Source organism: Acipenser ruthenus, chromosome 4, assembly GCF_902713425.1.
Source record: "Acipenser ruthenus chromosome 4, fAciRut3.2 maternal haplotype, whole genome shotgun sequence".
NCBI classification, from domain to species: Eukaryota; Metazoa; Chordata; class Actinopteri; order Acipenseriformes; family Acipenseridae; genus Acipenser; species Acipenser ruthenus.
The window spans coordinates 44,230,531-44,246,148 of record NC_081192.1 but is presented as its reverse complement, the minus strand read 5'-3'; the positions used below and the strand labels follow the sequence as shown (position 1 = coordinate 44,246,148).

At 39.1% G+C, this 15,618-nt stretch overlaps 1 protein-coding gene and 1 non-coding gene across 2 annotated transcripts; both read right to left on the bottom strand.

Annotated features, from left to right (window-relative positions):
• Window positions 1-251: 251 nt before the first annotated feature.
• Window positions 252-12,102, bottom strand: LOC117400233 (polyadenylate-binding protein 1-like). The gene is made up of 15 exons (XM_033999850.3): window positions 11,309-12,102; window positions 8,956-9,149; window positions 8,587-8,702; window positions 7,908-8,038; window positions 7,611-7,705; window positions 7,284-7,421; window positions 5,308-5,403; window positions 4,830-5,102; window positions 4,357-4,447; window positions 4,056-4,172; window positions 3,232-3,383; window positions 2,958-3,042; window positions 2,503-2,633; window positions 1,154-1,252; window positions 252-681 (listed from the first exon to the last, which is right to left on the bottom strand). The coding sequence occupies exons 1-14, from the start codon at window positions 11,499-11,501 to the stop codon at window positions 1,160-1,162; spliced, it is 1,905 nt and encodes a 634-aa protein (XP_033855741.1). The 5' UTR covers window positions 11,502-12,102; the 3' UTR covers window positions 252-681; window positions 1,154-1,159.
• LOC117400800 (small nucleolar RNA SNORA5) lies at window positions 8,144-8,280 on the bottom strand. The gene has a single exon (XR_004544261.1). It is a non-coding gene; the product is annotated as a small nucleolar RNA SNORA5 (small nucleolar RNA).
• Window positions 12,103-15,618: the final 3,516 nt, after the last annotated feature.

The window sequence follows — 15,618 nt, the reverse complement described above, 5'->3', positions numbered from 1 at the left end:
AACTATAGAATTTCACAATATGCCAATGCAAGACAAACATACAAAAGTATCAGTAGAGCACTGTGAATTGCATTCACTACACAACTGGTGCATTAACTGAAGCCAAGCCATTTGAAAGTGTGTTGAAGTTATGGATGTCATTTGAACGACAAAAGAACTTTGAAAATGGTATCATAAAATGTGTGCATGCTGGCAACACAATCACTACCACCTACTCTCGCAGATAGTTTACTGCATAATGAGGACAAAGATTCAGATGTTTAAACTTTTATTAAAGCAAGCATTTTTTTCAATCCAATTTTTTTTCCCAATGCTCAGCTATCAAATAACACTGCCAACTAAAACAGTGTTGATATTCTGAGCATTCACACAGTAAAGGAATACAAAATAAAAGAAAGGAATGCTTTGTTTCATGTACTGTGGTGAAAATGATCAAACCCCGGGTTTTTATAATTTATTTTAAAGTTCCTTTTCCTTTTTTTTTTTTTTTTTTTTATTTAAATATATAACTAGGTCTAGCTTTAGCTTCTCTAGACCTGGCATCAATTCTGTAGTTTCCTTTCCTTTTTTATAGGTTTTATTTTTTTGCAATGTTTTGAGTGTTTTAGCATTTTTCAATGTTTAATTTTTTTTTTTTTCCTTCGGTGAAGCAAGTAGGTCTCATTTCAAGGTCCCCCATACCTTTGAAAAAAGCAAGATACAAAAAAGATTGTTAAACCACCTCCCTTCAAAATGTGACTTTCTACCATACCAGATTATACACTCACTAATTCAAATTCACCTGAGGTACATGTCACAAGTTATCAAGGATTAACATTGCAGGTGTCATGAAAAAGTTGGTCCCCATCATGATGTGCATTTACAAATAGATTAGTATAATGCTCTGTAGTTTCAACAAAACAAGATGAATGGTTCGCAAGATGTACACTGTCAATGCAGTGTGAAAACTTCATGTAACTTACAAAACTATAAAATTCACATGGATGTCAATCTGATGGCAGTACTCTGAACAGCAAGGCATATGAAGATAATAGTATAATGTTTTCTTTCATTCAAACTAATTCAGTACCCTTTAACTTTCATAAAACACATATACACTAAAAATATTTTATTTTTCAGTAATTGGCTTTATAAGGTGATTTACACTATTTACCTTAGCTTAGACACTTGGAACACCACCTGAATTGGTTACAGATTTCTGTGCAGCCTCTTTGGCCTGATGGGCCTGCAGTACAGCTACAGCTTCATCAACCTGAAAGGCAAGAGGAAAGGCTTGAAACCAAGCACACAATATAACATATTGCTTCAGGTATGGATTATATGCAGGGGTTCACATAACTGGTACGCATGTTTTTGTTTTTTTTTTGACAGGCATACCATCAGTACATTTTTAACAGGAAAGCATTTTTTCAGAAAGGCAGTGAGGGTGCTCACACTTGCAAGGTGACCCATACCTGCCTAACCTCTGGATTGTTCCCGGAGACTCATGGTCTCTGGGCTCTATCAACGATCCCTGGGTAACTGAGCTGATCATAATTAAAATACCAGTCCCCATATTTCACTTAAAACCAGAGGGTTCCAATTTAACTACAGTGCCTCCCTGCTAGCGCTATATATCATTGGCTGCTTCAAGTTTTCATTAAAAAACTGAGTGGTAGGTGGAACCACTCCAGTTCACATCAATCATTTTCTTTCAACGGGCACTTGAAACAACCAATGACTGCTGGGATCTCTATTAAGCCATCCATTCAGAGAAGAGGGATGCAGTTACAGGGAGTAGCATTGTGGATGGGTGTGGATGAGAGGAGGTGTCGATGTTTGAAAGCTGTTACATTTAAATGTTTTTAAAAAATACATTTACTTAACCATTTTACTTAATAAAAATATTTTTTCCCTTCAGTTATATCCTTGTATAAATACAATTGTGCCGTCAAGCTCACTTGTTCAACCAACACTAATAAAGTGAAGTGTTTGGGTTTTTGCTTTTGAATTCCCAGGGCGGGAATATGGTGGTAGGCTATAGAAATAAACAGAGAATGTGTGATGATTTGTTAATTGTAATAACCAGCAATCTGGACAGTGACTTGGATGATGACCCCTAATTTTTACAAGTACCAAACCAGTTCTGCTGGTACTCATGTGAGAACCTAATAAGTTATGTGAACCCCTGATTAAGTGAATCTAAAAACAAATACTGATTGTTATTTACTGCCTACCCAAAGCGTTAAATGCCATGGAACTTAATTGGCATTACTTGGGTGTTGCATTTCACACAAGTATTACCTGGCATAGCTATGTACCTGTGTTAAAGTCCTTATTCATAATTTATATTTCCAGGGTTAGATGCAAATACATGGTCAAGGATAATTTTAATATTTTAAATTACCATTATCCAAGTGGGTCAATGCAATTACACAATAGGTTTATTCTAAAAAGTTTACAGTACCAATTTAATACAGATGTAATAATAAAATACTAACGCTGCTTAGTGATAGAACTGACCTTGGATCTCAGAGACTCTGGAGACTCCAGCATGTGGAGCAGCTCAGAGTTGTCAATCTCCAGAAGCATTCCAGTGATTTTTCCAGCCAGACTGGGATGCATTGCCTGGATCAGTGGGAACAGACGCTCGCCTGTAAAACACCCACACCAGTTAACACAAGTCTAGTTACAATGTTTACCAAGGACCTAAAGAACTAAAATACTTTTTTTTTTTAGCTCCTACTACATTTCTATTAATATGAAGACAGCTTTTGAACGCTTTATGCAGCAGGCATAATTTAGTAAAAACTACCTTGAACTGCTTTGAATAAAAAGTAAATTGTTTTAATGAAATTCAATTGAGGGGCAACTACTATAATAAAACATATTACTTTAATACAAGTAACTAACAGGCTTGGTGCCAATAATTAACTTACATGTGGCAGATTGCATTAGTCTTATTCATGTCAACTTACCCAGCATCTGCTTTTGCTCCTGTGGAGGAGCAGAGGCTAGCATGGAAGCAGTCAAAGGTTCCTGGCCTTGCACATGGACAGCAGGCTGACGAAGAAAAGTGTTACGGTCAGTGTTACACTGTTTAATAGACACTTTCTCAATTAATTCAATACATCAAGTCCCACTTTTGATTTCTACATTGTGGGGGTGGGGAGGATATATATATAGATTATATATATATATATATATTCCTCAAGAATTAAACTGATTGCACAGGACTGCCACACTTCTCACCTGCTGCATGGAAACCTGTGTCTGACTGTTGAGATGCTGCTGAGGATTGCGGACTCCGGCAGCATACTTGTACTGTGGAACACCTCTGACCCCAGGAGCAGCTGCAGCAGCCACAGAAGTGGTGGCAGGGCGTGGTCCCATCGTCTGCGTTGCTGTATGAGCAGAGAATTGAAAGACACAGCTTTAGATGTCTGGATTCATGTACATGCAGAATAACTTAAATGAAACAGTAGAGTATTTCACAAACAGCAGTTTAATTTTATGTTTTAATCTTTTTAAAAGCCTTCAAGAATTTCAGTTAGCAAACAAAACAATAGTTACGGCATTATCTAAACAAGTATGCCAGTGAAAATCAATGCCATATAAGTTTAACAAAAATGTACAGGGGATCCAGAGTGGCGCATCCATAAAGGCACTCCTCCCAGAGTGCAGGATGCACCCTATAGCTTGGTGATCGCCAGTTTGAATCCAGGCTATGCCACTGCCAACCGTGGCCAGGAGTTCTCAGGGGGCGGTGGCACACAATTGGCCAAGCGCTGCCTGGGTAGGGAGGGTTTAGGTCGGCTGGGGAATCCTTGGCTCATCGCGCACCAGCAACCCCTGCAGGCCTGCCTGTGCGCAATTCAGAACTGCATGGTCCTCTGACGCTGTAGTCCTGTAATGGCTTCAGGGCAGGCTTGCAGTGCGAAAAAAACGATGGCTGGCAACACACGTTTGAGAGGAAGCGAATACAAGATGGTTCTCCACATAACTGCTATGGAATAGCTGCCATAAAATGTCAAGATATGTATGGGTGCTAGTAGAAAGTTAAGCAGAACACTAACCGACTCGCTGAGCGGACATCACACGTGGAACCCCCTGAGAGGAAGTTGGTCTCATTGCACTGAAGGTTGGTGCTCTTGGGGCTGAAGGGCGGAGGGCATTGGGCATGCCTTGGAAATCTGTATTAAAACAAACAATTTATTTATTTATTTATTTAATTTATTTATTTATATATATATATATATATATATATATATAAATAATTTTTTTTTTACATCTCAACGGTTCAGCAGCTGGACACTGGGTCAGTGAAGGAAATCGCTGGATCTTATTTTAGGCCACTGAATAAATTGATGTACTTACGCTGGGGCCTCACACCCTGTGTAGTCCAGCGAGGGCTAGGTCTCAGCTGTGCAAGCTGACTTGTTGGGTAGTATGCAGCTCGGTTCTGAGCCTGTGTAAGAAAGCAAAGAATGGGTTATCCACAAACATATTACATTTGAACTAGGGATGCAATGGTTATGATTTTCCCAAACAAACAGAGATTTTCCCAAATGCGACTGAAGCAAATGTTGAAAAAGCATTGGCAGTCTCGATACTAAGTCTAGATTTTCTGCACCACTGCCAGATTCTGGTGGTACCCTTAAATCAGTATCCAAATCCAGCTGCTCATTTAGCTAAAACCTGAAAACGCAATTACCCCCAGAAGTCACAAAAGGAGCACCTAATAAAAATGTATCCACGTAGCACTAAACCAGTTATAAAGGTACCATTGATTAGCCCCCCTATCATTTCATGTATAATGAAAAGACATGAAAATTCAGTAAATAGTTTACCTGTGGAATAGCTGCCATAAAATATCCAGAAGGAGGTGCAGGCTGGTAAGGGTTGATGACTGGGTTTGGAACAGCTCTGACACTGGCCATCCTCTGCATGTACTGGTTGGTAAGGTGAGCTTGTCGCTCCTCCTTGCGCTGTGCCAGAGCAACGTACAGAGGCTTGGTAGCGACAATCCTGCCGTTCATTTCAGTCACAGCCTTGGTGGCTTCCTCCGGGGAGGAGAAACACACAAAGCCAAAGCCCTTGCTACGACCACCCTCCATCATAACCTGAATAAAAAAAAAAGGAATATTAAGGCAGACATTTCAGGTATTGCTGTATATTCAGTTTAAGATTCAAGACTATATTCCCCTATTTACATGGGCTCATTCTTTGACAGTTCAGCCAGTTTTCTTCCACAAAGGTCTGTGCCCGCCAACTCCAAAAAAGCAGCCAGGATCTATATTCTAAATAGAGAAATACACTTGCTCTCACCTTAGCACTAGTAATGGTACCAAATGGTGTAAACTCCTTGCGCAGACGCTCATCGTCGATGCCATCATCAAGATTTTTCACATACAGATTAACACCCTACCAAAAGAACACAGGAATTAGTATGTCTGACAATACATAGACCATTATGCCATACATTCAAATATGCTGGACACAATGTACAGTAGTAAACAAATGTATTATATACTTATTTATATGCTTTAATTACGACATTCAGACATTTTCATTATTCTTAAACAGCATGTTACATGTTGGTGAAATCTGGGCCCATTCTGTCTTGCGTATTTTCTTCAGCTTAGACAGCTTAGATACACAATACTTGACTACGGCTTTTTCACATCATCCAAAACATTCCTATTGGATTGAGATCTGGTGATTGCGAAGGCTATTCCAGAACTACTTTGTTTTCAAGAATTCCAGTTTACTTAGCGAATGTTTTGGGTCATTGTGTTGGGAAGACAAACCGTCTGCCAATCAGCCTACAAGCAGATGGTATCATTGTACTTTGTAGAATGTTATGATACATAGCTGCATTCATTCGATCTTCAATATGAATGTCCCCCCAGTCCCTGAAACACTTCCATATGATGATTGAATCATTTCCGTGTTTAACTGTAATTTGATTACTACTATAGGAACATAACAGGTTAATAGGATTCGGCATATAGGTCTGGAGGCAGCTGACCTAGTCTCTATGACAATCAGAAAGATAAGGAGAGTATATCTGCAAATTGTTATAAAAGGAGGTAAGAGAGAGTGAGTCTAGCTCAGTAACCATAGCTACACTGATACGCGAGGCCCACAGGCTTGACCACGTTCGACTCCCTAGAATTGCCAGGTGTTGCGGAAAACTTAAGGGCAAACAAAAAGGCCGTCTGTAGAGCGAGTTTGTACAATCAATCAGAGGAAGAAAAGAGCAGAGGTAACACCTTGAACTGCAACACTGCTATCAACATCTAGCAAGCAAAGTCAGAAAAATATCCTATTAATTAGAATTCACTGAATTTATATTCATTTACTTAAACAATGATCCTGCTTGCATATTCACATTATATTTACAGACTTAATATAATTAGTCTAACAAAATAGACAAATTACACAATTAATGTATTGCTTTCACTTGTTTTGACATTGACACAGATTCTGCCTAACCATTATTGCTTACTGAGATTAATGTGCTGATTAATATCTTGATATTAACCTTTCCTGCTTTTGTACTGCATTTTATTTACAAACTTTTGAGAAGTTATAAAAGACAAGTGTTGCATGTTTTATTATGAAATTGTTTCCTCGCAATCTTGAGCTCGTTTGGGAGAAATTTTAACTAAGTGTCAAAATAACTAACCATTACACATTAATTCTCTTCATTGGGTAGCGCAACACCCAAATCTCCCCTATACTACTGTACTGTATTTGTTTATTTAGCAGACGGCTTTATCCAAGGCGACTTACAGAGACTAGGGTGGGTGCACTATGCATCAGCTGCAGTCACTTACAACTACGTCTCACCCGAAAGACGGAGCACAAGGAGGTTAAGTGACTTGCTCAGGGTCACACAATGAGTCAGTGGCTGAGGTGGGATTTGAACCGGGTACCTCCTGGTTACAAGCCTGTTTCTTTAACCACTGGACCACACAGCCTGTATACTGTATGGGTCTATTGTACAGATGTATTTTTACATAATGCAACGTGTACAGAGTACACATTTCAGCACAATGATTTATATATTTAAAATAAAATGAGCACTAAATGTGTGCTTCATTAATTTTTTTTCAAACCAGACATCATTATTTCAGACAACCTGCCTGTCTCCAAACATGCCTGGTTAAATGAGGACTACTGTACCAGTTGTCAAGTGTTATGATATAATAAATGTGTACACTGAGCTGGTAAATGAGAAATGTGCAATGTCCACAAAAGAAGCCTTAGTCTAGCAAGAACGTTTAACGTTTACGAACCTGGTACCGTGTCATTCTGTCCTGCTTCATTTGCTCAAACTTGCGCTTAAGCTCTGTCTGGCGTTCCACTTTCTTCTGAGCACGGCCAACGTAGATTTGTTTTCCATTGACCTCTTTCCCATTCATCTCATCCACGGCCTTGAAACAAAAACATTGTTTTTATTAAGTTTAAAAAAATAATTTCAAAACACTATTGATCAATTTCTATAACATGTACTTCAATTATTTTCTGGAATAATGTGCTAGATATAAACTTTAAAAATAAAAAAGGCACTTTAATTTTGTGCAAAACACACTATTGCTCACAAGAATGTTTAATTCACTCACTTTTTGTGCATCTTCATGTCTCTCAAAGCTGACAAAGCCAAAGCCCTTTGACTTTCCACTGTCATCAGTCATTACTCTGATACTCAAGGCTGGTCCTGAAATTGCAGAGAAGTTAAATCCTGCTACTCATCAGGTAGCTTTTGATAGTCCACCTTTGTGTATGATTTTACAAAATCACAAATTCGGTCCATCTAATAAAGCATGCAGAGTAGACCATGCACCAACACCCTTAGAAAACTCAAGCGCAGTTGCACCAGTGACTTCTAACCACCACCAAAATAAACTCACTATATTTACCAAAAATTTCTTTAAGCTTCTCATCATCCATGTCCTCTCCAAAGTTCTTGATGTACACGTTTGTGAACTCCTTTGCCCTAGCTCCAAGCTCGGCCTCACGCTCCTTGCGAGATTTGAAACGGCCAACAAATCTGTAAGAAGATTTAATAGAACACTTTGGTTACTGTCATATTCAAGGCCACTACAAGTCCTCGGTTTGGCAAGTGAACTCAAAACACATGTTCTGTCAAACTGACATTTGTCTGTAGCACTGATATATCCCCAATATCCATTAGTTTAAGATATGGGGCATATTAACTACAAGTTTCTTGTAGCAGCCATTTTGGCCAGTATAGCCCACAGAGAATGACATACTGAATTTGACAAGGCTGCATTTGTTTTTGGAATGAAGATATACTGATGGTTTCACTTAATTTTTTTTTTTCATCGTGGTTCCTTTAAGCTGCATGCTAAATCTTTCTTGGTTAATAGTCAGAATTAAAGGATTAAACTTTATTAACCAAATGCTTAAAATACATGTGTGCTCAAATGGCAAATCTTCAGTACTGCAAAGTGATTTCAGTACTTTGGATTCACTGAGAAATTACAAGTGTCTTGGTTTAACTGATGCCCCTTTTCCTCCTTGATCCACATGCAAAGTTACTAATGTAGTAAACATCACTAACAGATATATACTTACACTTTTCGGTCATTGAGAAGCATGCCGTTCATCTTTTCAATGGCTCTCTCTGCAGCTTCCTGGGTTTCAAAGTGCACAAATCCATATCCCTTTGATCCATTTTCATCACATACCACCTAGACAAAAAAAATTATAAAATCATGTCCATCAAGGAATGTTTACGTCGTTGTACTGTACAGTAAGAAAATGGGCTTGCTATACATTTCACACAAGTCAGTTTGCAACCATGAACACTTAACATGATATCCATGTTTATGGGAAGAGTCCTCATCTCTTGCCTCGTTAACACTGTCCTGTGTATTAAGTTTCAATATAAATTCTCTACCTCCTGCACGATTGCTTTGATTATATGCAACGGTTCTCACTCACCTTACAGGAGAGGATATTTCCAAAGGCAGAGAAGGTGTCATATAGAGCTTTGTTATCTATGGATTTGTCCAGGTTCTTGATGAAGATGTTGCCCACTCCACTCTTCCTCAAAGAAGGGTCGCGTTGAGACCACATGATACGCACAGGCTTTCCCTTGATGACATCAAAGTTCATGGTGTCCAAAGCACGCTCAGCTGAAAGAAATTTGATACTTAAGCTTTTATCCTCAAAATCTAGTATAGTACACAAAGAAATGCATTTCAAAATAGAATAAAGGAAATGTGTTAACCCAAACCTGGAACTTGCTCCAACTCATAGTCCTCAACTACTTAACTGAGCACCAAAGTTAAATTAAAGACCTGTTTGGAAGGTGGTTGTAGAATACTCAATCCAAAAAAAAAAAAAAGGGACATGGTTGGAAAAAGGTGCTGTGCTTGAGTGGAATGAAAGAGTTGCAAGTGAGTATCACTAAAATATACAAGGTATATAAATAGACAAGGCAAGCAAGAAAGTCTACTTGACACCAGTGAAGCCTGATGGTCAGGGGCTTTTCTTCCCTCATCACAAATAAGTCTCATATTTAAAAGAAAAGGGGCTGTATTAACTTTTTAGAGGTCTGTTTGGGGAAACCCATATTTGATTTAACAATTTGATTTTACCAACACCACTGGTCCCAATTTAGTTTGGATTTAGCTGTACTGTACTTGCAAACTGCAACTGGTTTACTTAACACTGCACAAATGTTTTTAGAGATAACATGTTGAAAAAATAGTAGTGGATTTACTAAAATATAACTAAATACTGCATCTTCATAACCTCCTATTCTGATAATCTAACTTGGCAAGTTTTATCACAATTGCACTAAAGGTTGTATAATTTGTAATGCATAAAAGATTGAGCATACAAGACTCCACATACCTCAGCATTATGATACATGTAATAACTTGTGATGTCCTTCACAAGCTTCATTACAATTGGATAAGATGACATATGAAAAACTGCAGGAAGGCGTGTGTGCCCACTTCCATTGCATCCCTATTTCTGGTATACAAAAATCAGCTCTATCATTTATTAAGCAGCAGCATTTGCATTGGTTCATTTAGTGGTATTTCTGTACTCTCAACATTTAGCAATGCTTTTTACATGAAAATCGCACCACATGTAGCATTCAGGCAAACTAAAAGTACAGATTCTCTCACTGATTTCAAAACATACAACAAACTGTTGCCATGATTGTGAGGTGCAATGTTTTCTACAAACTAAAATGTATACAACATCCACCGAACAAGGTCATGCTTTTAATTTTAAAGGTAAAAATATTGGTATTTTTTAATTTAACATATTGTTTAAATAACCTTGTACATTAGAAGTTTAAATGTAAAGTTACTATTTACTTAAAGGTACGGATTAAAGTTAAGTTTAGGGGTCAAAGTATAATTCAAGTTTAGGATGGTCTGGACGAATCATACCCAATGTTCTGTTTACATATGGTACCGTATCTGCCATTTTACTTGGGGCCAATTGCTTATTTTTAGCTAAACGTGGCTAATTTCCAAACTTAAATTTAGTGTGTGTATGCACGGTCCCCATTTGAACTTGTCACACGTTAAACAAAATTCACGTCGCACAACCTTATCTCCGTTTGTTAAATTGTATCTTTATGCAAAGCGCCCCACCCACGAGCAGAGAACAGTTTTGCTTACGCACAAGCAGCATGAAGTCACCTAATTCCTTCCATACCGAGCATGCTTGTTGGTAGAGGCAAAAGGTATTACAGGAAACGACCAACATGCAATTTACAGTTCAAAATTCATTCAAAATTTAATGGCAACAAAATTTGACGAGCCATTTGGGTAGCAAGTAAGTCATAGGATGCAATTCGTCTTTGAAAAGCAATTGACACTTAACTAGCAAAGGCGGCCTTAAGCGACATTTTGAATGATAAAAATGAACTTCATAATTTATTGTATGGCACCTTTACAAGACAGTCAACTTTCAACAATCAACGAAAAAGAACATGAAAGAAAATCTCCCAACCATAATTACACATTTGTTTTACTGAATAGGCCTACTTTCTACCCAAAACGAAAATTAGGCCAGTAAATAGAATTACTTTTGATTGATGTACATGTTGAGCTGTACTTAACTACTATATATATATATATATATATATAATAACTGTACAGTAAGATCTCAAAATACGTGTGTCACATTGCATATACTGCATCACTAGGCCTCTCGGCAGTCCTTCGCCAAAATTACTACTACACGCTTCGTGTCCCAATATCGATCGTTAATATATAAAATATATAAATTCCAATATTCAGAAATGTTAGGTTCGCACGGTACTCACCATCGGCTGGTTGCTGGAAGTTGACATAGGCATATCCAAGGGACCTTCGGGTGATCATGTCCCTGCATACCCGAATCGAGAGGATGGGCCCAGCGGGACTGAATTTCTCATACAGCATGGCCTCGGTTACATCTGGGTGGAGATCGCCGACATACAGGGAGGCCATCGGGTAGCTCGGAGCGCTGGGATTCATCTTCGTAAACGCAATCGATTATAAAACAACGAAGAAAATGTTTAAAGATCTACCTTAAAATAATAAGTTTAAAGACTATTTTAAAAATTTGTTTATAAAACACCAATTCGGTTTTATTTTTAATTTTAAAAGCCCATAGACGGAATTTAAACCTAACTTAAAGGAACGCGCGGCTTGTTTCTTGAACGTGAAAAATAAAAACAAAAACAATATCTTAGAAGCGTACCGGTACCCCAACTATACTACTTTGGAAATAGATGCTAGGTTCTGATATGTGTTTAAGATTTCTCTCAAACCCACATGGGCAGCAGTCAGATAGAGACGACAGAGAAACGGAGATAAGAAGTCTAACGCAATTCGAAAATCAAGCACAGGCCTTTTTCGTCTTCAACGTCGTTATTTTTTTTTCCTTGCTTTATAGTTTGGTAGACGTTTCCTTGCTTCACGGTTTTTTTTTAACAAGAGAAAGGCAATGTTTTTAGTTATTTTTGTGTTTTTAATTTTTTTTAGTTTTTTTTTAGTTTTTTATATAATAGACGTGTGCCGAGACTAGCTCTGGAACACACAGCACTAACAGCCGGGGTTTAGGGGTGGTGATAATTCAAACGTGTCTCTATTTATAATCTCGTTTACGTCATCAGAATGAACCATTTCCCAACGGCCAGAGGGAGGGACTAAAATTACCCAGACATCGTGGTTATGGTATATCCCACAACGACTTGTGTGAAATGTCGGAAGGGAAAGTTTCAGCAGCTCTACCTTATGTTATTATTCTTATTTTATTATTATTTGTTTATTTAGCAGACACCTTTATCCAAGGCAATTTATTGTATGCATCAGCTGCAGAGTCATTTACAACAACGTCTCACCCGAAAGACGGAGCACATGGAGGTTTTTAGGGACTTGCTCAGGGTCACACGAGTCAGTGGCTGAGGTGGGATTTGAACCGGGGACCTCTTGGTTACAAGCCCGTTTCTTTAACCACTGGACCACACAGCCTCCTATTCTAAAATTTGTGAATTAGTATAGAAATTTTTTTTTTTTCTTCCGCCTATACACATGCTGTCTTCAGAGTGACGCATATAGTAAAGTGGTCGGGGGCTGGTAGAGATTACCTCCAGTTCAAAAAAGATCCAAACAGGAGCGCGTGCAACCCGGCATGCTGCTTGGTAGCAAAAGTTAGTACCCCTTACGCCTCATGAGAATTGGTATTGTTAACTTTAGGATTTGGATATGAACAATTGCATACCATTAGAATGGTTAGAAAATGCAAAATAATGTGTTTATTTTATATAAAATGGCCCCCAGTGCAGCATTTCCCTTCCAATTGAGTGAATGCATGGCATACTTTTACATAATATGCAACATTTCCACATGAGGAATCTAAAATCTTGTTGTTCAAGCAGTATACTTATGAACCGGATCCTGGTTTTGCGTCCAAGCAAGTGAGCTTTTAATGTGTCCTTAATGTGTTTTTCTACTGACCCAAACTTCAGTGGGTGCAGGCGATCAATTTTGCTGAATATGAGATCATTTTCTGCTTGCAAGATGAGAAATTACACAGTACAATAATTCAAGCCAGGACTTTGTTATGTGTATGTGCTTGAACTGTGTGTGCAGACTTTGCTGAACTCTATTGTAGTGCACTCTGCAAATGTCTGCAACCTTGTGTTTTACTGTTTGGGATAATGCATGCAACTGGCAGGAGCTAGGGGGAGGATGTGTGGACAGCCTCCTGATTGGACAGTATGCTAATTACTGTACTACGTTGGGGGTGGGGTGGGGGGGTTATAGCTGGGTGGTGTGTTAGAGAAGTGCTGTTTGTAGTTGCTGTGAAAAACCTGCTGAATTGCTGTAACCTGCTATTACAATAAAAGCATTATTGTTTGGAAGATTCCTGCTGCTGCTGTTTGTTCTTCACTAATTTATTACAGTATTTTCTCAAAGTATCCGTAGTTCACATGTCAATTTCTGTCCCACATTAACTTGTATGTATTATGATGAGACAGGGGCAAATGAATAGCCTTACAAGGACTCCCTGGAAGAGATCACACTGATGTGACTGGCAGCAGAGAAAAGAAAGAAAGACTGACATGGTCAGTGAATGCTCAGGCAGTATATTGTTACAGAGCCCAAAGGGTGTCTGCTTGAACACTGTAAAGGCAGGGGGGGATCGCAACAGAGGAGCGGCCCCCCTCTCACAGTGACCACGGTCCCCAAACCACTGCCACCCAGTGTCCCCCCCATGTTTACACAAGCATACACCCCCCCAACGTTTAATTACCCTCAGATGGCTCGATGACATGAGCATCCAGCATCTCCTGTATAATGTTTTCAGCCGCTTGCTGGGGGAGACATGTGTTCGGCACTTGCCCCAGATATATTGGGAGATCCCTGAAAAGGGCTCTGACCAGTCTCCTTCATCCATCCCTCCCGGTCTGGGCCCATGGGAGAGGACTGCGCACACACCAACCTAGAATCTCCGTCTTGGCCAGGTCCAGTCGCTCTCTCGCTAGACCCAATCAGTGGTGCATGGCACACCCTTCGCTCAGCATGCCAAGTGCAGGTGTGCCCCGATGCTTGTCCTCCCAACGACAGCCATCACCTTGCCGGGAACAGATGTCATCACAGTGGGGTTGGTAACGTGGGACAGCATTCTTCCTACGCTGACCCTGTGTCATTTCATGTCGACCACACAGGGTTTGGCGCCAAAGCTCAGGGATAGTCGCGATGCCTCCAACTTCTTGGGCAGTCAACCCAAATGTGCCCGGGCTGCTCGCACTCCCAGCAGAGATGGGGTCTGGACCGGGAGAGACAGGGATAGCGGCGCAGCCATTGCTTTCCGGATGGCCACTATCTCCTCCATCACCTCGGCCAGCCCCAGCTCCCTCCAATCCAGCCCCTGCTCCACCTCGACTGCTCAAATAGTGCTAGTTACAGGGAGCGCGAGGTGGACAGCCGCAGGTGTTTGAGCAGCTCCCCCGGCACGTGGGATCTTTGTTGATAGGGATACAAATTTACAAAATGAAATCAGCAGACAGTAAAACTAATTCTTTTTTTCTTTAGTTTTAAAGACATAAGCCGATAAGAAAGAATCTCGGGAATGAGGAGCTATCACAATGCCAGCCCCAGGGCAGTATCGCGTTGTTTCTTGCATAACCCCAGTGTTTTAGATTTTACAGCATCACCTGACAAACCACCCCAAGTATTTTTTATTCTCTTTTAAGAAAAAAAACAGTGCTTCATAACAAAGGCGTTGGCGATGGGGAGGGGTGCGATGGGGCAGAGTGGACCAAAGTAATTTGGTTAACAAAGGTGATGCTTGTAGCCTCAAGCACAATCTAGACAAGTTGGAGCCAATTGTTTTCCACAGAATTATTTACAGTAGGTGTTGATTGGAGTGGTTACAGTAACAAGAACGTTTAAAAAATGGAAAAGGCCTGGTAAAGTGAAATTTGTATTCAGAAATGTAACTATTAGAGTAGGGCTGTATTATTTTTCATGGAAAAAAATTGCACGGCATTTCATGGTCTAGGAGCTATTTCAATATATGTCACAATTAAGCATAACATTTTTTTAAAGCAGAAAAAAATTGTGTTGTCACATTCAAAATGGATCATTTTCTTTAGAGCTTATACAACAAGTGTTCCTAAATATTTATATGCTTACCTGAAAAACAGTAAATGATAAATTGTAGAAGATTTCGTTTTTTATGTCTACATTCGGTTTAAACCAACAGTGAATTATCAAACAAAATAAAAAAAAAACATAAATAAATGTAAAAATAACGACAGCCATATGAAATGTTCACTTCATTTACTGGGCAGAATGATCTTTCATGCAGCTGGTGTCTTTTTTGTTGAAGACATTTAAAAAAAATTGTGCCGCTCTATGCAGTGTGTTTAATCATTTACCGGAAGCAAACCAAACCTGCTGCCAGGTTCTTAAATGCAGTGTAATGGGTAGTGTGTCAATAAGGCAAAGGTTTGCTGTATTTATTTTTAAGTGATAAAAAAATATGTAAATTATTTTTATTCTTTCAGAAATTAAAAGGGTAAAAAGAACATGGTAAAAGCATTAATTGCATTGTATAACAATGGTAAAAAGTGTACATGGT